At 48.3% G+C, this 24,097-nt stretch overlaps 2 protein-coding genes across 5 annotated transcripts; both read left to right on the top strand.

Annotated features, from left to right (window-relative positions):
• Nucleotides 1-294: 294 nt before the first annotated feature.
• Nucleotides 295-10,390, top strand: DNAJC8 (DnaJ heat shock protein family (Hsp40) member C8). Of its 4 annotated transcripts, none has more exons than XR_005956105.1 (10): nucleotides 421-584; nucleotides 808-909; nucleotides 2,629-2,685; nucleotides 4,225-4,291; nucleotides 4,931-5,025; nucleotides 6,024-6,095; nucleotides 7,240-7,331; nucleotides 8,261-8,336; nucleotides 9,607-9,799; nucleotides 10,011-10,390. XR_005956105.1 is itself a non-coding variant. In XM_041479236.1 (9 exons), exons 1-9 carry the CDS (start codon nucleotides 311-313, stop codon nucleotides 9,727-9,729), a joined length of 687 nt encoding a protein of 228 aa, XP_041335170.1. In that variant the 5' UTR covers nucleotides 295-310; the 3' UTR covers nucleotides 9,730-10,390. The 4 variants fall into 4 exon arrangements, 2 of the variants coding, with proteins under 2 accessions (XP_041335170.1, XP_041335169.1); XR_005956104.1 differs by having other exon boundaries at nucleotides 9,888-10,390; XM_041479236.1 differs by lacking the exon at nucleotides 421-584 and adding an exon at nucleotides 295-313 and having other exon boundaries at nucleotides 9,607-10,390.
• PTAFR (platelet activating factor receptor) lies at nucleotides 9,774-22,974 on the top strand. Its single transcript, XM_041479234.1, has 5 exons — nucleotides 9,774-9,799; nucleotides 11,249-11,822; nucleotides 15,743-15,939; nucleotides 16,420-16,606; nucleotides 19,525-22,974. Exon 5 carries the CDS (start codon nucleotides 19,580-19,582, stop codon nucleotides 20,648-20,650), a length of 1,071 nt encoding a protein of 356 aa, XP_041335168.1. The 5' UTR covers nucleotides 9,774-9,799; nucleotides 11,249-11,822; nucleotides 15,743-15,939; nucleotides 16,420-16,606; nucleotides 19,525-19,579; the 3' UTR covers nucleotides 20,651-22,974.
• The last annotated feature ends 1,123 nt before the right edge of the window (nucleotides 22,975-24,097 follow it).

The raw sequence follows: 24,097 nt of genomic DNA, 5'->3' as shown, positions 1-24,097 counted from the left end.
CCGGGGGTGGGCGAGCGGCGGGTGCCGGTGGGATGGTGCTCGCTCCGGCCCGCCCACAGCCCCGCTGCTGCCGGGGCCGGGACCGCGGGCGGCCCTGGGGGCGCTGGGCCCCGCCGCGCTCCCCTCGGCCTTGCTGCGGGCACACCGTCACCGGCAGGGCCCGGGCCCCTCTCCGCCTGCCGGGCCCGGTGCTGCGGGCACGGCCTGGACGTGTTTCCTGAGGGCGTGCCAGTTCGCTGGGTGCGCGTTTGTTTAAATAAAGGTGAACGTTAAATGTGAATACACGGTTTGGTTCGGCATGGTGCTGTGAATGGTAAAAACTGAACTAAATAACCTGTGGTTAGATTAAAGTGGGCTTGTGGATTTGCATCAGTGTCACTTGACGTGTTTGAAGGGCTGCACTGCCAACAACGGGTTAAAAATAATAATATATTATAATAATAATAATAATAACAATGCCGTGCTTTCCAAGGAATCAGCACAGAACTGCTGGAGGTGCATGGGGAGGAGGGAAGGCACAGCTGGAGAAGGAGAGAAGGAACAGTGGTGGAGGCCATAGAAGGAACAAACAGAACTGTTCTGCAGTATGTTTTATAGATAAAATGTGATGTTGAAAATACTGTTGGGCTGTAGGAAAGGCTAAAAAATATGTGCTGCCAGTGCCTGAGAAAATAACTACAGGCTTGGGGTAAGCAAGGGGCATTGTGAATTGTAGTACAGGACAAGGATGACTGTATGCTAACAGCATGGAATAGACAGGTGAGGCTGTTGTGATGGTCAGTTGATACAGGTCTCTCTGTTCTTCAGGTAAAGCAAATTGAAAAACGAGATTCTGTTTTAACATCAAAAAACCAAATTGACCGACTGACCCGACCTGGATCTTCGTATTTCAACTTGAACCCTTTTGAGGTTAGTTTGAACATTCTGAATTGATGTGTGAGCTTTCTGGTTCCTGAGTATTTATTCCAGTAAAAGAGAACATAAGGAAAGAAGAAATTTCTCTGGGTACAGATTGGTGCAGAAGGTTCGCAGAGGACAGCAGGATTGTGTATGTGTGCTCACTGTCATGTCTCAGTGTTTGACAGCAGGACAAACTGTATATTGTCACATTTCCCTCATACAACAGCACTGGAAGATTTGGCTGGGTACTTTCTGAACAGGAAGGTAGTAGTTGGAGGTGTCAGCTTGGCAGTTCTGGCCATAGCTATCTTAATTCAGCATTTGTGGTTGTGTGTTTTATTTTGGGTGTTCATTCCACTGAACTTGGGTAGTGGATAGAGTAAGAAAAGGTCTCTCAGTGGTCACACCAGTGAGTAGTCTCTGAGGAACCATTGGGTAATGGATAATCCCCTTGCACTTCATAGTGTTATTCCAGTTGCAGTCAGTTATAAAGTCTGAATAAGTAGGAAAGCCTGAGGAAGGCAGTAAATAAACAATATTGTATTCATCTGAAGTTGGCTTTCCCTGGGTATGTTCCTTCCTGGTGTCATCTTCACTGCCTTTTTCAAGCCTCAGGTGCTTTTTGTAGTCCCAGTTCAGGGCTGGTCAGCCAGATGAGTTAGCAGATTCACTTTGGCAATGTTCAGTTTTGTATAGGTCTTAGTACTTAAAAAGTAAATTAAGAAAGCTGTTTCAGAGTAGACTGTAGCTTTCCTGTGGGAGAGTGTTTTTTATTTACAGATTCTTAGACTCAGACCAGCATCTGCTCACTTGTTGCTTAAATCTTATGTTCAGTAAATTAATTCACAAAAGAGTTCCTAAACTCTGCCATATCTGTAAAGATCAGTAAACAAGTGGTGTCACTCATGGAAACCAAACAGTAAAACTCTACTGTCTTCTTTCAAAATGATAAAATTAATAAATTCTTATAAAGTAGTATGTTTCCTGTCCAGCATTGTGAGTGACTTGACATTGTCCCCAAACCACCACTGCTTTTCTTTGTGTCAGACTGAGCATTGCTGCAGGACTGGTTGAAGGCTCAGACCCATTTATGGATCGTAGTGTCTACACAAGACTTGAACATAGAAAGGACTCTGGCATAGCCAGAGGAATCTAGCACTGCTAAAAGTAGTGTCACAAATGTCAAAAAGATTGTGAAATGTTTCTGTTTTACTGGGTGAAAATTCGTGTCATTGTGGGGCAAGCTTTCTGGTGTGTGTCTGTGTGCCAGTGACCAAGTGTTACAGAATCACAGCATGTGCTGGGTTGAAAGGCACCCATCAGGATCATTGGGTCCAGCCCCTGGCCCTGCCCAGACCCCCCAACAACCCCACCCTGGGCATCCCTGGAGCTCTGGCAGCCTCGGGGCCGTGCCCATTCCCTGGGAGCCTGGGCAGTGCCAGCACCCTCTGGGGGAAGAACCTTTCCTGATCTCCAATTTAAACCTCCCTTGACTCAGTTTCATGCAGTTTCCTCATGTCCTGTGAGTGAAGAGCTCGGTACCTGCCCCTGAGCTGCCCCTTGAAGGATGTTTGAGTGTAATGAGTTCTCCCCTCAGCCTCCTCTTCCTCAGGCTGAACAAACCAAGTGACTTCAGCCACTCCTCATGAGAGTGTTAGAGCTTGCTGGCAGGAACCTGAAACATGGAGAGCAGCATCAAACTTGCTCTGCTTTCACGGTCTCTTTTAGGTGCTGCAGATGGATCCTGAAGCCACAGATGAGGAGATAAAGAAAAGATTCCGACAGGTATTCAGCTTTTGCACTCAAAGGAGATTGTGCAGCTGGGTGTGGGCACAAGAAAAATGGTAGTAAAGCTATCTGGGTAGATATTTTTGCAGAAATGCACAGAACAATGCTTGTATCAACAAGAGGAGAGCTGCAGCAGTGTCCCTGGTCCAAGCATGATAGGCTGCTTTGCCTGTGCCATGTGTGATGGGACTATTGCCAGCTAATATAACCATGTGTGATCAGCCTCTTGAGCTTCAGTTCAAAAGGAAGATCAAAAGGTATTTTTCTCAAATATCTGGACTTGGATCCAGATTTTCTCTGAGGTTTCTTTAAGAATTTCCATGGTCATTTTTAGTGGCTTGGTTACCTGGGAAAGAGGCAGCCCTGCTTCCTGGCAGGTCTGCAACACAGGAAACATCACCCCAGCCTGCCTCTGCTGACAGACCTGCAGGAGAAGTTTTGGGTTTAATCAGTGCATACAGCAAAGAAACATTGTTTGGAGGGCTGCAGCCTCCACCTGAATTAATGGTGTGAATGTCTTTAGACAGGAAGGTGCTGGGTGGCAGAGGAACAGGATATGGGCTCCTCCTGTGTGTGGGAAGTGACAGGAATAATTTTTTGGTCTATTGTTGGTTCTCACTTCTGCAAGACAATGAAGTATGATGTTCTCAGCTTTGGGCTGGTAAAACAGTACAGGGAGATGTTTTGAGTTCAGGTTAATGAAATGAGAAGTGTGCATGGAATTGTGCATTGAAGAAATCAAACACCCAAGTACAGAATGTGGAACAGCCAACAAAGGGGAAAAAAGGCACTGGCTGAAGTAAATCTGTTCAGGACTGAAGGCAAACCTTTTCCTGGGAGCTACAAACTGGCAGCTGTGCAGTTCCAAAAGTAGTTATTTTGTATTCTTCAACACTAAAGCAGTTTCAGTTGCTGCTTTGTACAGCAATGGCAAAAATAAAAGGTCTGTATAAGAAAAAAAAAATTAAAAGAGGCGATATGGAAAGTTTTAAATAACTTTCTGAAAGAGGAATGTGGAGGATGGGTTTCCAGCCCAGTTAAAGTTCCCCTCAGGATGGTAGTGATCTATCTCCTGTCTCTGCCAGGTACAGCACAGGCAGGAGTTTTCTTAACTTTCAGTAAAGCAGCCTAAGGAGAAATGACCACTCTTAAATAGTTTGCTATTTGGACAGTCTTGGGGATGCTGGAGAACTTCTTGAGAGACTTTGGTTGAGGATGATCTTTTTATGCTTGTTTCTTGTCAACACCAAGGATACAAATCTTTGCTGACCAAGGGGTTCATATCAGTGAGGGGTGTTAAATTGTTCCTCTCATCACAAGCTGCAGCTTTTCTTGGACAGCCTGTTTGTTACAAGGATTGTTTGTTCTATCAGCTCATACTGGCACATAGTTCTGCATGTTGTCAGCTGGTTTGTCCATGTACAAATGAAAGTGATCTCTTTGGATTCTTTCTGTCTATTTCCCTTCTCTCAAAAATCTCTGAAATACTCTTCATCTTTTACCATGATCTTGATAGCAAGATTCTTTTTCTTGCAGCTGTCAATATTGGTGCACCCAGACAAAAACCAAGATGATGCAGATAGAGCCCAGAAGGCATTTGAAGGTAATGCTCTCTCTCTGCCTGCTCTGAGTTAGTAGTGTCAGCTTTTCTGGTGCTGGTTTAAAAATTCTTTGGGGTGGAGGGGACAGAAGGGTTGCTGCAGAGGTGCAACCCTGCAGGTTGCTGGGGCAGAAGCAGCTGTGGTAGCAGCAGCTGTGTGAGGTGGTGGCATTTCAGCAGGTGGCACTAGGTGGCAACAATGCCATTGTCATGTCACAACAGGGACAGACATCTCCATGGGGTTTTGGGATTGTTCAAGAAAAGCTGTTTAATCTGTGCATTAGATTGTGTTCAAAGACCACAGGACAGAAAGAGAGTGATGGTTTTAGGTGTGTGCTGTGCAGACAGGAAATCACAGTAAGGTGTTCATGCCCATAACTACAGCTGACAGGAATGATTTCACCTGCTCCTTCCAGAAGGTATCACACAGTTCCTGCCATTACTGTACCCCAAAACTCACTCATCTAATCATGTTACCACTTTCCTAGATGTACTTAATTAAAAAAAAAACCTAAATCAGACTGCCAAACAAATGACCTCCACAAATTCTAGAAGCAAATTAGTAATGCCAACAAGCAGCAGTCTTGTGATGCCTTGTGAACATGACTACTGGTGCTATTAATATTGATGCTTTTTGTTTAGCTGTAGATAAAGCTTACAAGCTGCTGCTAGATCAGGAGCAAAAGAAGAGAGCCTTGGATGTGATACAGGCAGGAAAAGAATATGTGGAACACACTGTGAGTATTCTATGAGAACATCAGAGTTGGGGATGAGTGGTAATCAGTCATTCATATTTTGCTTTTTGGTACACTTGCTTCATGTTTAGGTCACTAAGCTGAGCAAACCTTGTAATGGCACTCTGCAGGTGGGCTCCAAGCTCTTCACAGCAGAAACAAGCCTGTTGTGTCCAGGACTGCTGTTGAGCTCAGTGCAAGATAATTCAGTGTAATTCAGTACTTGAAATAATCAGGTCAGACCACATGATCTGACCTAAATATTTTTTTCCAAGTCTGTGAATGAATGATGCAGTTCAGATATGTGTAGGTGGAAGAGAATAGGTGGTGACAGCAGGAGACTGGGAAGTTTGGGAGATACTGACCTACAAGATAAGAAAAGGAGCTTGGATTGCTTTGGCCAAGAAGTTAGAGTGATGTGGTTGGATTAAAACACAGAAAGCTTGAGGAAGCAGATGATATGGGAGAGCTCAGATACTCTTAACACAAGGAACACTTGATGTTCTGTTTGTTGTTAGTCACTTGAATATCATGAAGCCATATAAACTTCCTGCTGGTTTGGATGATGTATATTGAATAAGAATATATTCAAGATATGTTCAGTATATATATATCAAGAAACCAAAAGGAATTATGTTGGAGGAATAGTATCCAACACAGTATTTTTAATTACTGCAGTTCATGTGATAGTAATCTTGTGTGTTTGTGCCTAGGAGGGTTTGGTGTAATCTCATGGCAGTAATCTCATGTGTTTGGGCCTAGGAGGGTTTGGTGTAATCTCATGATAGTAATCTCATGTGTTTGTGCCTAGGAGGGTTTGGTGTAATCTCGTGATAGTAATCTCATGTGTTTGGGCCTAGGAGGGTTTGGTGTAAAACAAAACATCAGTCAAGAACAGAGTTCTTTCTATACATTGGAATAGGAATGCAGAACCACTTAGATCCAAATTATGTAAGCCCTATAAAAATTTTAAGCCTCTTATTTTTGTTCTTAATCATTAGGTGAAGGAAAAAAAGAAGCAGCTGAAGAAGGATGGAAAACCTCCCACTGTAGAGGAGGATGATCCTGAAGTTGTAAGTCATACTATGTTCAGAGAAACCGGAGAGTACAAAATGTGTTTTGAGGAATTAAGATTCAAAACCAGTACATAAGTATTTATTAGGCTTGCTAATGTTGTAAACCCTTACATTTACAGAAGAACAAATTCTGCTTAGCCACTGTAGAGTATCATGTGTCAGGTGAACCTGTGTATTGTGGAAAATAGTTTCACTGTAGTGTAAAGAGTAAATATGTTGTGAGAGTATATAGATCAAAATACCCTGTTCTCACAGCAAGTCTTTATTGCTTGTGCATCATGCACTCTTTTTTGAATTTGATTTCTTGTTGTCTTCTGACTGCTGGAGCTGTGGCAGTCCTGCTGCTGGCAGGGGCACATGAAACACTCACTGCAGTGTGGCTAAAATGAGCTTGTGACTTTTTAATGAGAGCAATTTTGTCTGTTTCATTCACGTAGTAGTGAGGGACAGATGTGCTGTTCTGCAGCAAACCACTTGTATTAAAAAAGGCATGGCATAACTTAATTCTTCTTACCTGGGTTCTAGTCTGGAGAAGTCCAGCCACATGAGAGGCTGTAACAGGTGATTGCCAAACACTGACTTCATTAGTCTCATTGCCCTTTTTTTCCTGGAAAGTGATTTCTTCCTGTTGATATCACCACAGTAACCCCATAACCATCCTATTTTTCATTTTTCAGAAGTCTCTTGCTCTTCTTTAGTAATGAAGATTGGTTTAAGCATACTGATTTCCTACTGGGAAGCCAATGCTAGATTTTTACAACACATCAAGAAGATCTGCTGGAAAATTACTCTCTAAAACAGTGACCATTTTACCTTTTTTTGTCAAGTGTAACAATGCAAGACTTAACCCAAGAATAAGAGGGTTTGAAGTGAACAGTTCTGTTTAGGCACAGCTTCATGAATACAAATTAAAATGAGACTAATAGGAGGTTAATATGCAGTTGTTTCCTGGTGCCAGGGCCAGAATTTAATCAGCAGTGGTTTATACCTTTCTGTGTGCTGCTGCTGTTGTCAGGGCAGGATAGGGGTTATGTGGGCACACCTGAGGTTTGCTTTCTTTTTAGCTTCATACATTTGTATATAAAACAGACTTTAACTGTGTTCACAGGCATTATTTTAAGACTGGATTTGTGTTTTACAGTTCAAACAAGCTGTGTACAAACAGACAATGAAGCTCTTTGCTGAACTGGAAATTAAGAGGAAAGAAAGAGAAGCAAAAGAAATGCATGAAAGGTATAAATGACATTCCACTTGTGCTTCCTCAGAGAAGATATGGGATCAGAGAGTTTTAGAAGAGTCTAAATTGGAATGAACCTCTGGAGATCATCTGGTCTGACCTCCTGCTGAAATCAGGGCCTTGGGTTAGATGAACAAGGGTCCTGTCAAGCTGATTGCCAATAATTTGGATCCTGCCACGTCTCTGGGTAGCCTGTGGGTTTGTAGAGCCCTGTGCTTGAGAAAAGCACACAGGAAATTTGCCCTCCTGTGCTGAAGATGTCAATGTATTTTATATGGTTGTATTATCTTACATGTACACACGGAGGCCAGCCACAACAGTGAAATGGTGACACAATTCTGCTTGCTATTAGCTTGCAGAGGATTGATTTTTGATTTTATTTAAATGCCAGTAATACCCTGTGGCATGTATGATCCTGAACTATTTTAGGTGATTTGATCACGTGCTCACTGTGAGTAGACTTCCTGCAGCAGGGTTCTGTGCTGGTCACTGAGGTGGGAGATGGCTGCAGGACATTGCTTTTGATTACTGGTGAAAAGTAGGGGGTTAAAAATTTAATTTGTACTTTGCATGCTGAAGTGCTTATTAACTTCTCAGAGCATGCACCATCAACAGTTTTAGAGACTTATCACTAGAGTGATGTCCAGCTTCTTGGATGGAGAAGTCCAGCTTGTTTTGCTGAGCAAGAGAAGCCAACTCCTTATTTGTATGCTTGCTGTCAGTGGGGCCAAGCCATCTTCTCTGCTCAGTGCTCTTCCAAATTTGAAACCAAATTGTATTTCCTGTGCTATCTTAGGTGTGAGTATTTATCTCTTCTGTAATCTGCCAAAAAATTAGAAGAGCTTTCCAAGATGATTTGAAAGTATTACCTTGCTTTCTAAAGTGGATGCTTGTGGGTTCATAACTTTTGTGGCTTCCCTTCTAGGAAGCGGCAGAGGGAAGAGGAAATTGAAGCACAAGAGAAAGCCAAACGAGAACGAGAATGGCAGAAGAACTTTGAGGTATTCAGCACTTGAACTTACAGAATAGGCCTCAGCAATTCTTGTCCATGTTGCAGGGAATGCCCCTGGAGAGAGATGAGAGACCTTTTGTGTGCAAGTCTGTAAGATAATTTAATAGATCTGCACCAGCCTGGGGTTTGTTTATGTGTGTGGAGAAGAGCCCATCAACAGGGCTTTGGTATCACCTGTGCAGAAACAGGTCTGGTAAACTGAGGTGTACTATTTTTCATCTCTGTCAGCAGTTCATTCTTATCTTTAGCTGTGACATAGAATTGCTGCTTAGCCCAGTCACTGGTGATCATTAAACCTAATCTGGGAAGTGTTTGTGTGGACTGTTGTGGTACTTTCCAGTCTGGTTGCCCCAGCATCCAGATCCCTGCTAGTGCTGGCCCTGTCCCATCCTGCCATGGGAAAGGGGCAGGGAAGCAGACAGCTGCTGTAGCCAGAGCCCATCTGCAGCTCTGGTATTGCAGAGATGGGCCTGGAGTGGATGGATCACATCCTGTGAAGTGGATCATTCCTGGTCTTGTTCTGTCCTGCTGTGAAATCTTCAGCCGTTAGAGATCATAGGTTGGCTTTGTGGGGAGATTTGGGAGTTTAGGGTGGTTGGCTTTGTGGGGAGATTAGGGTTTTTGGGGTTTTTTTTTTTTGGTTTGTTTGTTTTTGTTTGTTTGGTTTTTGTTTTGTTTGTTTGTTTGGGTTTTTTTGGTTTTGTTTTTTGTGGGTTTTGTTTTTTTGATTTGGTTTCTATTTTGGTTTTTTTCTCCTCCTCAGGAAAGGTTTCTGGTGCTTGGCAGGTAGGGCAAGGAGAGGAGAGAAGTGCACCAGAGGCCTTTTTTTCTCATTGTATCAATGTGATGTGACTTTGAGCAAGAAGCGTGAGAGAAGGCAGCAGTACTTTTCCCTTCTCTGTTCTTCCACCAGGAGGGTGAGAAGTTGAGGCACAGAAAGGACATGCCATGTTCTGGGCTGTCAGATTAGGAACATCCATTTGAGAGGTTTCTTGTTTCCTTTGGGAATTCTGTAGAGAGTAAGGACTACCTGGCCCAATCTGGTGGTTTCTGAAACAAGAATCCAGCACAGTGCTTATACTGGTGTTGTGTTTCCAATGCACTGTGCTGCTCTGGCTCTTCCCAGTGTCTTGGTGTCTGCCTGTCAGGGGCTGCATGCTGGAAAAGGGGAAATTGCCACTGATCTGAAACTGCTGTGTACTACCTGTGCTTTGGCTCTTGCACTTTTTAACTCACTTGTTCCTCCCTGTTGTTTCCAGGAAAGTCGGGATGGTCGTGTTGACAGTTGGAGAAATTTCCAGGCAAATACAAAGGGGAAGAAAGAAAAGAAAAACAGGACCTTCCTGAGACCTCCCAAAGTAAAAATGGAGCAGCGTGAATGATCCTGGAAGCACTGCCCAAGTGCAGCTCCTCAGTCCCTTCTCTGCTTTTAAGGACTCATTGGCACCTAGAGTAAGATTTGCTTTTTAGTAGACTGTTTGTTTCCAGTACAATTAATTATCAGTCGAAGTATTTTTTGTACTCTGTCTGTTTGAAATAGGGCCAGAGAATGACCCCGGCCAGGGCCCCGCTACACGTAGAACTCTTGGCTTAGGAGAGTCCCTGCCATTCCTGCTGTCCCGTGTGTCTGCTGCCCTGTAACTCGGTGTTTTGTACTTCACAGACTGTGCTGTTTCACCACTTCTGTTTCTAGTTTGAGAGCTGAACTCCAAAATACTGGAGATGCATCCAAACCCTTCCAGGCACCATCTTTCTCAGCAAGTTCAGCCTGGGAAAGATCTGGACTGACTCTGGGAATATGCTTCCAGCACTGTGCAGTGCAGCTGGCCTGCAGTTAAGTCCTGCAGCTCCTCACTGCATTGAGTGGTGCTTGGAAGGAACCTGCCCCCAAGATCTGATTTCCAAACTAAAATCCCAGCTCTCAGGCTTAGACTTCTGTTAATCTCAGACCAGCTGGTCACTTCCTATAAGGGAAAATAACTTCTCTTGATTAATAGTTAAGCTGCAATGGTCTGTATGTAAAATAAATTTTTACCCAAATTACCGTTTTTTTTCTTGGAATTATTAAAAAATGCAATAGCAAGAGTGTGAATGGAGTGCTGTCAGTGCTGAGATGCTGCTGCTCTCAGCATGAACCTGTGCTCCAAGCTCAGACTGTGGTGCCAGCTCTCTGCCTTTCCAGTTCTCCACATCCCTTTTAAGCTGCCCAAGCTGTTCCAAGTGCAGTGTCACCAGCCTGGAGGCAGAGGGGACATTAACTGTCCTCATTCTCTGGCTGTGCTCCTTGCAGAGCCAGACTGCCTTGATCACCAGCGTGGCTGGGAAGGGCCATAGTTCAGCTTGGTTGTTGGGCTGGGAAGTTGGGATGTTTGCTGCAGCTCTGCAGCTGGGTGCCTGGGCAGCTCCAGGGCGTGCAGGCAGCCAGTTCCTTCTGGCAGCAGTGCTTTGTGCACCGATGGGTTGTGACTGTCTTGTCCTTCAGGACTGTCTTAAAAGCCTCACACTTCCTTTCCTGCCAAAATAAGAGACAGTTGTTACCAACAAGGAAACCCCAACAGCATTTCTTTGTTAAACAACCCATGGGGTGTAAAGGGAGCAGACAGAAAAACATGTGATTTCTTGTTATAAGTGACTCAGGTGGATGTTGGTGCCCATGATCTGAGCAATGCCAGTGCCACAGAATATGTTGGGGGAACCCATGTGGAATCTGGGCAGAGCAGTGCCAGTGGCAGCAGGAAGGAGTGGGCCCCCCATGTCCCTTAACACCCTTTCTTCCCAGGATGAAGGAGCACAAGGACCAAGGGGGGCTTATAGTACTGCAGAAGGAGTACAGGAATGAGCTGCCCCTGCCTGAAGTATTTTCTGGCTGATGTTTTCTGATTTGGGGAATTCCCAGGACAGAGCAGAGCAGTGCCCTTCCTGGTACTTTGCCTGATGAATCTCCACTCATCATGGAAGCCCTGGAACAAATACTCACTGTGCTGCCTCCTGACCCCGGGACCTGGAAGGAAATGAGGAGCCCAGAGGACAGACTTGCTGAGGGTACTGCCCCCCCTTGCTGAGCTGGGACCACCTCTGCACCCCTGGCCCAACCAGGCAGTGCCCCTGACCTGGGGCTGCTCAGGGATGGGCTACCCCATCTCTGGCCTGTGAGGCACCAGGTGCCACAGGAGAGTGACAAGCCCCTCACTGGAGTCTCAGCCACTGTGTCCCTTCTACTGCCTGCCCGAGGAAGGACCACAGGAACTGTGTCAAGCTCCAGGGTGCAGCCAGGGCACGGCTAAGCAGGTCACAAGTGCCAAGAGGGAAGTGAGTCACTCACCTGGGAGCCAGCACCACGCCCTCTTTCCTGTCAGAGCCTCTTCCAGGCAGGAGCACACACACAGCTCAGCCCTGCTGGTCTCTCCCCCTGCAGCACAGACCTGGTGGGCTGGGGTCTGTCACCGAGCGGGAGCAGGTGCTCTGTGACCCCAAGGTAAGACACTCCTTTCCCTTCTGCTTGCTCTCCCAGGCCTCCCTCCCCAAGCTCCACAAGCTCCTCCTGTGTTTGGGTAGCTCAGGACATGGGCTGGCTCAGCATCCCCCGTGGATCTCTGATCCATGGCATCTCAGACAGCACCAAGGGCTGCCGAGCCATCTTCATCCTCCCAGCAGGGTGTGGGGAGACACTCCTTGCTCCGCGTGCCCAGCGAGCAGGGTGGGTGGTGAGGTGCACTGTGACAGCATGAGTCAGGCAGCTGCTGCTGCTGCCTTTGGGGCTCTGGGAGGGGGCTGCTCTCACCCACGTCCCATTCCACCCCTGAGTGACAACAACCCTGGCTTTGCTTGGATGCTGTGGAGCAAGGTGAGCAGCCCTGCCTGGACCTTACTCCTGTGAGGAAGAGGAGGCAGTGCTTGGAGCCTCTCAAGGAGGGCAGGTTCCTCATCCCATTGTGCACAGTCCCTGGCCAGGGGGCAGGCAGATGGGACAGAAGGCCAGCAGCTGTGGCAGGAGGTCTCGCTGCAGTTGGGAGCAGCAGGAGCACTGTCCCAGCTGTAGCAGCTTAGGCAGGACATGGCTTTTGCCTCCAGCAGAGCTGTGACAGCCTGGGGCTGTAGCACACAAATCCTGACACAATGTCCCTTGAGCTCACCCCTCTGCCCCGTGCAGCAGGGCTGGGCTTGGGAACCACAAACAGCTGGAGGCTGCCCTCTCCCTGCCTCACCCACTGCTGGGGAGGCTGTCCAGCTGCCAGCAGTGACATTCTCTGCCAGTCTGGGCCATCCCTGTGGCACAGCCAGCTGCAGAAGCCATGCCCCGCCTTAGTTGTCAGAGGGGACCCAGGGAGTGCCCCTGCCACTGCCCCAGGAGTGGATTCTGGCTGATGGGTTGGTGTGTTTTCCTGCTGAGCAAGCCCAGCTCCGGGGCACATTCCTGCAGGGTTGGTAAGGAGGTGGGGACAGGCTGTGCTCAGCCTGCAACAAGCAAAAGAAAATTCTGTGGAGTGTTCTGTGAGTAGTGGGAACTCACAGACAGCAACACTCAGCACCAGCTGAGCGTGTGCTGAAGCTCCAAAAGAACTTCATGCTTTTTCAAAGACCCATCCTGCTACTCAAGAATGTGTCCTGGGGACTGGAACCAGCAGGGATCAAGCTCACCTGTGTGCCAGTGGCTGGTGCTGTCACAAGCACCATGTTGGTATTTCATCTTGTCCTTGTTTGCTGCTTGTGTTGCTGACAGGCAGTCAGTGAAATGCTGCTCCTCCATTTACACTCCTTGGAGAGCTCTTCTCTGCCTACGCAGCGTAGCTTGCTCTTGGGAAGAAATCTCAGGATATTTGCTTATAAAACCAAGAGTTTCCCATCCCTCTGAAATTTACATGTGGTTATCCAAAGTGAGTATGTTGCTACCAGGCTACATCAAAGAAGAAATGACCTCAAGAGGCACGTGGGGCTTACAGGAGGCCCTGGGCATCTGCCATGGCAGCATGAATGCTGCTGGGTGCCAGACCCGTGGGGAGCAGCCACTGCTCAGCAGTCAGCCTGACGGGGGTTATCCCCAGAGAGTGGAATTTGGAGCAGCTGCTCTGGGATCCAACACGTACAACAACCTGAAGGACTATCAGTGCTCCTTAGCAGCATCTATGGGAATCAGAGTAAGAGAAGTTTATTTATTTTTTATTAGGTTGCAAGTTGGCTTGATGCAAGTAAAGGCATTTTCAAGATTGTTTTTCTTCCTCAACTCAGCCTTGCATAGCTGTCAGCTGGTGTGTGCATTCCCTGAGCAGGAAGAGCAGGAAATAGTGTAAAGCACAGGGCAGTCCGACTGCCAGGAGTGCTGAATGAGGCCAGCCTCCACTGGCAAAATGTATCTTAATGTTGGAGTGCTCAGCAATTGGCAGCAGGGCCAGGAGAGCAGGGGAAGAGGGTCCCCAGGTGGGAAGGGAGTAAAAGGGAGGAGCTGGCTGTGGGCACTGTATGGGGGCAAGGGACCTGCTGATGCAGAATGGCCATGCTGCAGGGCTGAGCAGAGGAAGGATGAAGACTTTTGAAGGTTCCTCCCCAGCCCAAAACCCCCTGGGCTTCCATTTCCTTTAAGGGCTGGGTTGTGGCAGGACAGTGAACCAAGATCTGTCAAGTGTTGCTACATCCCCTTCGAGCGCTCCCCTTGCTCCTGACTTTGCTGGCTGCTCTCCCCAGAGACTTGGGCAAGTTTAAACCCCCAGGAGCAGCCTAAAGGGCACAGCTGGGGCTCTGTCTCATCCCTGAAGGGTCAGGTTCCTTCATCCTTACAGCAGCTGATGGGGAAAGGAAGGGGAAAGGAGGGAGGATGTCTGGCGGCAGAGGGAAGGAGATGGCTGCAGCTTCCATCCCAGCACAGCTCTGGGGCATCGCTGCAGGAGCCTCAGCTCACCCTCATGTGGCCTGACAGACAGAGCTTGGCTGTCCCTTGGCAGCCCACCCTGCCAAGGCTTCCATCCCACGTGCTGCAGCTGCTATGGGGCTCCCTCACATTGCAGAGGTTCCATTCTGCTCAGGGAACTCCCAAATACCTTGGCCACCCTGTGCTGTGGTGCCAGCTGTGGCGCCCATGGCCTTCTGGTTGTCTTGGAGCTCTCCCTGAGCAGGGTTCAGAGCAGCAGGACATGGGCTGTCCTGCAGTTTGCAGAGCCCTTGCACATCTCCAGCCTGGCTGGAGCTTCTCTAGGGATCCTGGGGGCTGCCTGGCACCTGGATCACACCTTCAGAGCGCTGTGCTGAAGTGCATGCCAGGTGTTTCCCTCTGTAGTGAGCCTGGGAAAGGCCACCAGCACCCTCTGGAAAAGAGTCAGGGATGAGCCATCCAGGCAAAGGAGCCCAGACTGGTGCTGGGGCTTTGCCTGCCCCTGCCTGGAGACACCCAGGCACTGGCACAGACAGTGGGTGCGTTCTGGAATGGTGATGGCTGCCAAAACCTTGGGGCTCCTGAGGCCAGGTGAGCCAAAAGCCAGCACGGAGCAGCACTGCTGCTGTCCACCTTGGCCTCTCTGTCAGTGCCCCATCTCCCTCACTGATGAGGAGATTGCCATATCCCAGCTCAGAGCCAGGGCTCACCAGCCCAACAACAAAACTGTGACTTGAAAGTGTCCCAGGGTCTGTGCCAGCTCCTTGCTCTTGGAGAAGTTTGGCTGGTGTCCTCAGTGGTGAGGCCCAGGGCACACAACCCTCAGCCTGTCCCTGTGGCTCCCAGGACACGAAGCCACACCGTGGGGGTCTCTGGTGCCCCCACAGCATGGACATGGCCAGGACCTTCTATGGAACGTTTGTCACAGGGGGCATTTCCTCAGAAGAGCCAGGAGAGCTTTTCCCAGCCTTCCCAGAGGATCTCCAGTGCAGACTGGCCTCTGCTGCTGCTGCCTGGGCCCTGCCATTGCTCAGCAGCCTTGTGGCAGGCTCGGACACCCCTTTGTCCTGGGGAGGGGCACCACTCTGTGCTCTGTTCTGGTGTGTTTCACAGTGACCCCAAGCACCAGACTCAGGGCTCTGGTTCCTGTAGGTGTGTCAGGTGAGAGGTCTTTGCTCTGTCTTGTACTTTTGAGACCCCCAACAAAGGCGAGGAAATGATGAATCTGACTCCATGTTCTTAGAAGGCTAATTTATTATCTTATGATATGATATTATATGATATGATATTAATTATATTATAGAATACTATACTAAACTATACTAAAGAATACAGAAAGGATACAGACAGAAGGCTAGAAGATACTACTGAAAAACTCATGACTCTCCAGAGTCTGACACAGCTTGGCCCCTGCTTGGCCAATAAGTAAAAACAATTCACATGCAACCAATGAAACAATCACCTACCACATTCCAAAGCAGCAAAACACAGGAGAAGCAAATGAGATAATACTGTTTTCCTTTTTCTCTGAGGCTTCTCAGCTTCCCAGGAGAGCATGCAGGTGTAAGAGCAGAGGCAGGCATGGAGGGCAGGTTAATCACCACCATGGGAGCTACAGCCTGGGATTTACAGCTTGGCTGGGACATGAGTGCAGCCTTGCTCATCACTGGTGTCTCTGAGCACCCCACCATCAGCATTGCCATGCTGAGTGAGCTTCAGGCTGCCACAGGTAACAGTGGCCATAATGTGATGGTGTGTGGGACAGGTAACAACCTGCCTTGCTGTGGTGTCTCTGTCTGCTGAATATCCCTGAGATAAAGGGAAGCTTGTGATGGTGGAGTTCCTGAATCAGTTCCAACACAAGTGTGAAGGAGAGCTCCAGGAAATGAACATGTCCATATATGAGTTTCTTGTCCCTTTCTTGGAAATTATTAAGTGGAAGCTCTTCTGCCATTCATCTGTTTTGGAGAAAGATGCTCAAAAAGTTGTCTATTCCCAAATCTAACTGGGGACACAGAGTGGATTCCTATTCTGCCTTTAGAGGAAAATCCCAATTTTTCCTTCTTTCAGGATCATCAGAAGCAGAGATACTCTGAGGAAAAAGCCTTAAGGACTTTGCAGACCTTTGCTGTGGCTAATTGTCTTTCCTCTACAGCTTATTTTATTTCTCATTTCCTTTAGCTGATGTCACACATTTCCTCTCCTCTAGTGACTCTGCAATCATGCTACAGTTGCTCCCATTCTGGTGCCCTGTTCTTAAGAGCTGCCAGTGCAGAGACTGTCCAGCCCCAGGGCAGGGAAAATAACATCTGGGAGACAGCCAGGCATCCTCAGTGAAATCCTCACTGCTACTAAGGCTGAAGATGGACATATTGTGCTGAATTTTTTCATCTCTGGTAAGCAGAAAATATACTTTATTAGTACTACTCCTCTTGGAATATACTCTTGCTGGTGGCAGAGCTTGCTTGCATCTGCAAGCCAGTAAATCCTGACTGGGAGGGCACAGCCCATGGCAGAGTCTATAGACCAGGAGCAGGATCAGCAGGTGCCCTGACCCTGCTGCTTGCTTCCACCTTCAGCCCTGCTTCCCGTGCTGCTGATGGAAAAAACCACCTGGGGTTGCTGGCTGGGGGACTGTGGACAAGGCACTGCCTTGGGCTGGAGGTCTCAGGGGGTTTGGCCAGGCAGCACAGGCTGCTGCTGCAGCAGAGAACAGGACCCACAGCCCCAGACCCTGCCCTGCTCGCCCTTCTGCTGGCACAGGCAGCACAAAAAGGCTTCAGAGAAAGGGGAACTGCCTCAGCAGGACAGGCTGAGGAGAGCACTCAGAGCACTCCAGAGCCCAGGGCAGTCACAAACACGCAGAGACATCAGCCTGGGCTCCTCAGGCTGAAGAGGGAATTGTTCTTTGGGTAAATTCCGTGGGGAATGGTGCTATGTTCCCTTCTAGCTGCGCTCTGTAGAACATCTCTCTTGGCTCATGAGAGGTAAAGGACACCTCTCCTGTGATTCCCTGCAGGACCCTGGCACTGGCACAGCACAGACTCTAAAGCAAAGATAGCTGAGCTCTACCAGGTGGTGCTGGGGCCAGGAGAAGGCACTGCCATCTCCCACAGACCACCTTTGCCAGAGATTTCAGCAGACAAAGCAGCCACAGAGCACGTTCTCACACTCACCCCTCCATTTCAGAGCACAGCCCTCTGGCTCAAGCTTCTGTGCAGGACTCTGCTGTGGAGGGACATGCATGTTCACTCTCCCTTCCACCCCATCTACTAAATCTGGCAGCTGGTGTGCAGTCTAGAGACAGTAAAGTTCACCAGAGCTCCTGAGCAAAGTTTGGTGGCCACCATGCCATTGTGCAGAGCCAGAAATGGAGGTGTGGGTGTACACTGCCCTGGGGCACTGTCTGAAGGGACTTTGTGAACAAGAGCTGTGCCCAAGTATTGGATGTAAGCAGTCCTCCTGAATCCTGCTAAAGAGATGCATTACCTGGGGTTTTTTTCCCCTACTCTTGGTATGGTCTGGTGCCACAGAAACAGATCACCTTTCATTGCAAAGATCCCAGCCCTAAGCACCAGAACTATTTGCTGGTGTCGCAGATAGTCACAGCAGTGTGAATTTATGGCACATATTTGGAAAAAAAAAAGAAAAGGAGTTCTCTAATGATCTTAGGTAGTTAGGACTTCACAGGTTTTTATTCCTTATTCTAATGTCAGACTAGTGTACCAAACATTACACTCCCTGTAACAAAGTCCACCTGAATAATCTACTGCTCTTTGGAGATCAGGAGGCTCTCAGAAGGGTAGAGATCAAGGTGAAAGAGCAGAAATACACGTGTCAGCTGGGGCCAGCTCCCAGCACTGCCAGGCTGCGTGTCCATCCCGCTCAGACCGTGCCTGGAAGACTGAGCTTAAGGACACTTGGAACTCAGCACTGCCAGCATGCAGCTGCCTGGGAAGGTCCAAATCTTGTAATTGTTGTGTCCTTAGGGGACCTGGGAGGGGTGAGGAAGGGCAGGACCCTCAGGAAGATGAGTGCTGCCTTCCTCTCCTACCAACTGGAGAGCAGTACCGAGAGTTGCAATTCTGCAGAAAAAGGGAGAGCAAGCTCCAGCTCCAGCTGACTTCCCCATTTGCAGAGGAAAATTGCAAACATGGAAACATGTAAATGAGGAACAACAGCACAGGGGCACCCGGGGGGACCCTTCCCAGAGAGGATGGGATGGGGGTTCCTGGCACTGCTTGCTGCTGGGGAGGATCCAGAATGTTTTGAGGCAGGAGGGCACCTGCTCAGGAGCAGCAAGTGAGGAAGGTGATCCTGCCCCTCTACTCAGCCCAGGTGAGGCCACATCTGGAGTGCAGTGGCCACTTCTGGGCTCCTCAATCTATAATTCAAGCCCTCAAGGAAGCCACGGAGCTCCTGGAGTGGGTCTGCAGAGATGATGAAGGGACTGGAGCATCTCTCTGGTGAGGAAAGGCTGAGGGAGCTGGGGCTGTTCATCCTTGAGAAGAGATGTCTGAGAGGGGACCTCATCCCTGTCTGCCTGTGTCTGCAGGGAGGGTCAGGGGGACAGGGCCAGACTCTTTTCAGTGGTGCCCAGCAGCAGGACGTGGACACCAGGCATAAACTGAAACACAGGAAGTTCCAACTGAATATGAGAAAAAATTCTTAGCTGTGAGGGTGACAGAGCCCTGGAATAAGCTGCCCACAGAAGCTCTGGATTCTCCTTCCCTGGAGTTATTCAAACCCTGCCTGGATGCCATCCTGCACAACCTGCTCAGGGTAATCTGCACCAGCAGGGGCTGGGCCAGGTAATCTCCTAAGGTCTTTTCCAACCCCAACTCTTCTGGGGTTCTGAGAGAGATTTTTAGCACATATTGTTTCACATCCGGAATTCTTTAAGATATGCGTAAAGAAGTTAAAAAGTATCAGGAACTGTGGTGGAGGTGGCAGGGGAAGAAAGAAGAACCACATGCAGGGAGAGGATTAGTCATAGAAGACACTCTTGATTCTAGTAAAAGATTAAGAAGACTGAGACAGGGCAGTGTAACAGATTACTTTTATCTAAGAACTTTCATGCAGAAAAGTATTTTAAGATTAGAGATGAGCAGCAAACAATGCTGGATTTTGACACAGCGGTTTGTATGCTGTGGAAAAGGGATCAAAGAGAAGACCAAGGAGACAGGGCAGATGTCTGGCTGGAACCAAGCATCAGCAGAACTCCTATGGTCATAGACAACTGATAAAGAAAGGTGGGGTTTGGCTTAGCAACGGTGCCAAACCAATCAGCTTGATTTCTGCTGTCTATTTTTAGGTAAGAAGAGAAGCTGCGGCAGGAAACTGAGCTTCAGACGTGGCCACTCAACACCATGATGTCTGGAAAAGGCAAAGGAGATGCAGAAGGCAGTGCTGATTTACACATTCCATGCCATGTCATAGACTCTGAGTTTCGCTACAGCCTCTTCACTGTTTTCTACAGCATTATTTTCATTCTAGGCTTTGTTGCCAACTGCTATGTTCTCTGGATTTTCAGCCGTATCTACCCCACCAAGAAACTCAATGAAATCAAGATATTCATGGTGAACCTGACAGTAGCTGACTTGCTCTTCTTAATTACGATGCCAATGTGGATTGTTTACTACCACCACCATGGAGACTGGATCATGCCTGAGTTCCTCTGTAACGTGTCTGGCTGTTTATTTTTTGTTAATACCTACACTTCTGTTGCCTTTCTGATGGTCATCACGTACAACCGTTACCAAGCTGTGACTAATCCTATTAAAGCTGCTCAGCTGACCACCCAGAGAAGAGGTATCTACCTCTCAGCAGCTATCTGGATCATAATAGTGGGCAGCTCTTTGTATTACCTTTTTGACAATAATACTAACCGGGAGGAGGTCGGCTCCAGGAATTTCACACGATGCTTTGAGCGCTATGACACCACAAGTGGTGTTTCAGCTGTTCTCGCCATTCACGTCATCATCTGCATCCTCTTCTATATCATTTTCCTTTTAATACTAGGTTGGAACATTGTCATTATCAGGACCCTGTTCTCCAAGCCAGTGCATCCACGGAAAAGCGCTCACGTCAAGCAAAGGGCCCTGTGGATGGTGTGCACAGTGCTGGCTGTGTTCATCATAAGCTTTGTGCCCCATCACATCGTGAACCTGCCCTGGACTCTGACTGTTCTGGAGCAGTGGAAGAAGGAAGACTGCGAGCTGCGCCAACAGCTCAACGATGCTCACCAGGTGACTTTGTGCCTCTTGAGTACCAACTGTGTGCTGGACCCCATCATCTACTGCTTCCTCACCAAGAAGTTTCAGAAGCATGTTTCAGAAAACCTGAAAAGCATGAAAGGGAGTCGCAAATGCTCCAGGCAAACAACTGATACGATGATTGAGGGCACCATTCATCAAGAGGATGGCATTAGGATCTGTTAGGGCCACTCGGTGTTTTCTGATTGCACATGGAGAGGTGTGAATTATTCACTCATCTTTCCTCAAGTAGAGGCACCAAGGGACACAACAGAGGACCAGGATTTTACATGTTCTTTTTCCTATTAGACAGAAGAATGGATGCTCCTTTCTTTTGTCACATGCAAAGGGCAGAACTGCAACCTGCAGTAATCTGGCAGCAAAGCTCCTTCTGTCCAGGCTGGTGTTCTCATGGGCACTAAGAACAGTCCAGATGACTGCTTTAATATGAAATAAATGTGTCACTGAGCCTCTGCAGTGAGCAGCTAGAAACTGAGTGTACCAAAATTACCCATTGTGTCAGTCCAGACAGCACCATCCCTGCTCCTCTGCCTGCCCAGCTCTCACAGTGGATCCAGTATCAGAGCTGTAAGGGACTTCTAAAAGACCTGGAAGAACAGATGGAGCTCTGAGTGTCATCAGGTGGCTCTTCTAAGCAGCTTACATGGTCTGGTGAAGAGAGTCTGAGCTTATGAAGCTCTTGAGTGGCTGTAAGAGACGTAGTCCATGGAATTCCTCAATTGCTGTCAAAGAGATCTGCACCTCTGATCCCTTCAGCCCTTCTTAGCAGCTCACATGGTCTGCTGGGATCCAAACCTGACAGATGTCTGGGAGCAGCTATTAGGAATCTTTGCTTCCAGATCTTGGGTCAGTAAAGTAGGGAAGGAAAGGAAGAGAAACTGGCAGTCCCTCAGCACACCTCCCCTCCCTCCACCAGATCAGCATTATAGCCAAAGGGCACTATGGTCTGCCCTGGCTTCCTGTGTGAAAGCAGAACTGGCCAGCCAGTGGCCTCATGCACTCAGTTTAGTAATTCCTGACTGACTGCAGACACCCAGTCTTGCTCAGGAGGTTCCAGATAACAGAGGGCTACTGTCAGCATGGGCATTATGATAAGGAAAAAAAGCTTAAAATGCTTCTGTATCTTTGTACTTATTTATTTAATTTAGGATTATAGCCATTACATTGTTTTTTTCTCCATTCTTTCGAAGCTGACTAGTTCTTGATCTACAGCAAGTGAAGTGTTAGGTCAGGACACTTGACAGACAAATAATCCACACACTCCTTGCCCAGGGCTGGATGCAGTCCACTGGGGCCCAGGGCAAAGTGGTTTTCCATGGGTGCTGAGTTCTGTTACTAGTCATGAGACACTTGGGGCTCCTTTTCTGGCCCAAATTGCTCAATCTAGCACAGGAAATTGGGCAGGGAAGGGAACTTACTTGTTTTCACAACAGTTGCCGGTTCCCTAAATGTCCTAGTCTGTTGATGACAGGAACAGTGTATCTGACCTATGACACCAATTATTCATGTGCAGGACAGCAGCCCTCCCACACCTGCCCAAGAACAGGAGAGAGAAGCTCAAGCCTTTCCAAAGACAGCACCAATATTTGTACTGCTTTGCCAGTGGAGATACGGGTCCTTCAGATGTATTCTCTAGAGCTCCTCAGGCAGCTTTTGTCCTTATTTGTTCCAGTGAGGAAAAGAATTAAGATGTTTATTTTTCTAAGGCCATTGCCAGGGCCAGCCCTGCACTCCAGGCCCAGTGCCAGAGGAAAGAGCCTGATCACAACAAGAGTGCATCTCCCTCCTGGTCCTGGGCTCTGCTCCAGTAATGGCCACCCCAGCAAACACTTGCCAGTACCTCATGCTCCTCAGACACGTTCAAAGATGCACCCTGAATCTGCAGAGCCGCAGCACACGGGAAGGGAGCAATTCCTGTAATTTAAAAACCAGAGTCTGCCTATGTTTCTGCACTGTTCTGTGAGCACATTCTGGATGAGGAGCTCTCACAGCTGGCAGAGGGGGGAACCTGCTTTCCCCCCTTGGCTCCCAGCAAGAGTGGAGCTCTCATTTCACAGACCCTCAAGCCCTGAGAGATGGAGTTTGGCAACTCCTGCAGGAAATGAAAAAGATTTTTACATGGAAAGCTGGCATGAGCTTCCACTGGTTCTTGGAAAGCTTGCAAGAGTTTACAGTTTAGCTCTTTACCATGGGTACGTAACAGGCTTTATTCCACAGCAAGCACTGTGGGCTCAGGGAACAAACATAGACTTGCATCTGAGGAAAAGGATATGCAGAGAGAAAATCCCCAAGGCCACTTCAGGAGATGTTATGCTAATTAGTCAGTAAAAATGCATTTCTGAAAAACAGGCTAAGCTGCTACTTCTGTTCCTGGAAATACTTTCTGGTTCTTACTGCAATGTTGCATTACTCTGCTTTACCTTGCAATGCAATGGATCCTCAAAAGTTCTTTTAAATAAAGTGTGTTCCTCAGGTGTTTTGCCCTTTAACTTCTCCCACCTTCTCATCTTTCTGTATTTATACTTGAGGGAAAGCCTTGGTACCACACTGAAACAGCTTCAATGTGTTGTCTTTTTTTTTTTTTTTTAAGTCATCATACGAACACTTGGAAGGGGTGAAATTAAAGGCTCAGCAAGGGAAAAGTTCTGCTAAAAGGGAAGAATAGTTGTTTCAGATAGGAAACAACTTCTGAAAAATCTGCTAGAGCTTTCCAAAACCCAACCAGACAAAAGCCCACGAACTCTCTGGCCTGCATATGGGAAATTTATACCGGCAAATTGTGTGGCTGTGACGTGACAAACCATTTTACTGCATTGGGTTTGCAGGGCCAGGCTGTGGTAGCAGAGGAGGCGGGGAGCACGGAGGGCTGCAGGGCTGGTTTCTGTGCCAAGCTGTCAGAAGCTTTCCCCGTGTCCAATGAAGCCAAAACCATTTGAATGAAGCCAAAACCATCCTGCTCCAGGGCAGACCCGAGCCCATCAGCGATGGTGGCAGCACCTTTGGGATAACATAATAAAAAAGGAAAAACACTTATTGCATAGGAGCAATTTGCAGCCAAGGAAGAGAACTGAGAATATGTGAGAAACAGCCCTGCAAAACCCAGTGTCGGTGGGGAAGGAGGGCAGGACCCGCTTCGGGTGCTGGGGCTGAGATTTCCCTGGCAGGGGGCAGGGGTGCAGAGATTGCCCTGCAGCCCCCGGTGGGCAGGGGTGCAGAGATTGCCCTGCAGCCCTCGGTGGGCAGGGGTGCAGAGATTGCCCTGCAGCCCTCGGTGGGCAGGGGTGCAGAGATTGCCCTGCAGCCCACGGTGGGCAGGGGTGCAGAGATGCCCCTGCAGCCCCCGGAGGAGCCCAGGCCGGAGCAGGGCATGCCCGAGCGGCTGTGACCGCGGGGGAAGCCCGTGCTGGAGCAGGTTTGCTGGCAGGGCTTGTGACCCCACGGGGGACCCGAGTGGAGCTGTTGTTCCTGGAAAACTGACCCTATGGGAAATGCCCCACGCTGGAGCGGGTAAACCCTGAGGAGCCCATGTCCTGAGGGAGGGAGAGAGCGTGAGATCCCTGATCCCCGCGGCGCTGGGGAGAGGATGGAGAGAATCGGGAATACAGCCGAGTC

The sequence above is a fragment of the Pyrgilauda ruficollis genome, unplaced genomic scaffold (assembly GCF_017590135.1).
Source record: "Pyrgilauda ruficollis isolate IOZ18807 unplaced genomic scaffold, ASM1759013v1 scaffold48, whole genome shotgun sequence".
Classification (NCBI taxonomy): Eukaryota; Metazoa; Chordata; class Aves; order Passeriformes; family Passeridae; genus Pyrgilauda; species Pyrgilauda ruficollis.
The sequence above is the reverse complement of the archived record's forward strand: the minus strand, read 5'-3'. Positions and strand labels throughout refer to the sequence as shown.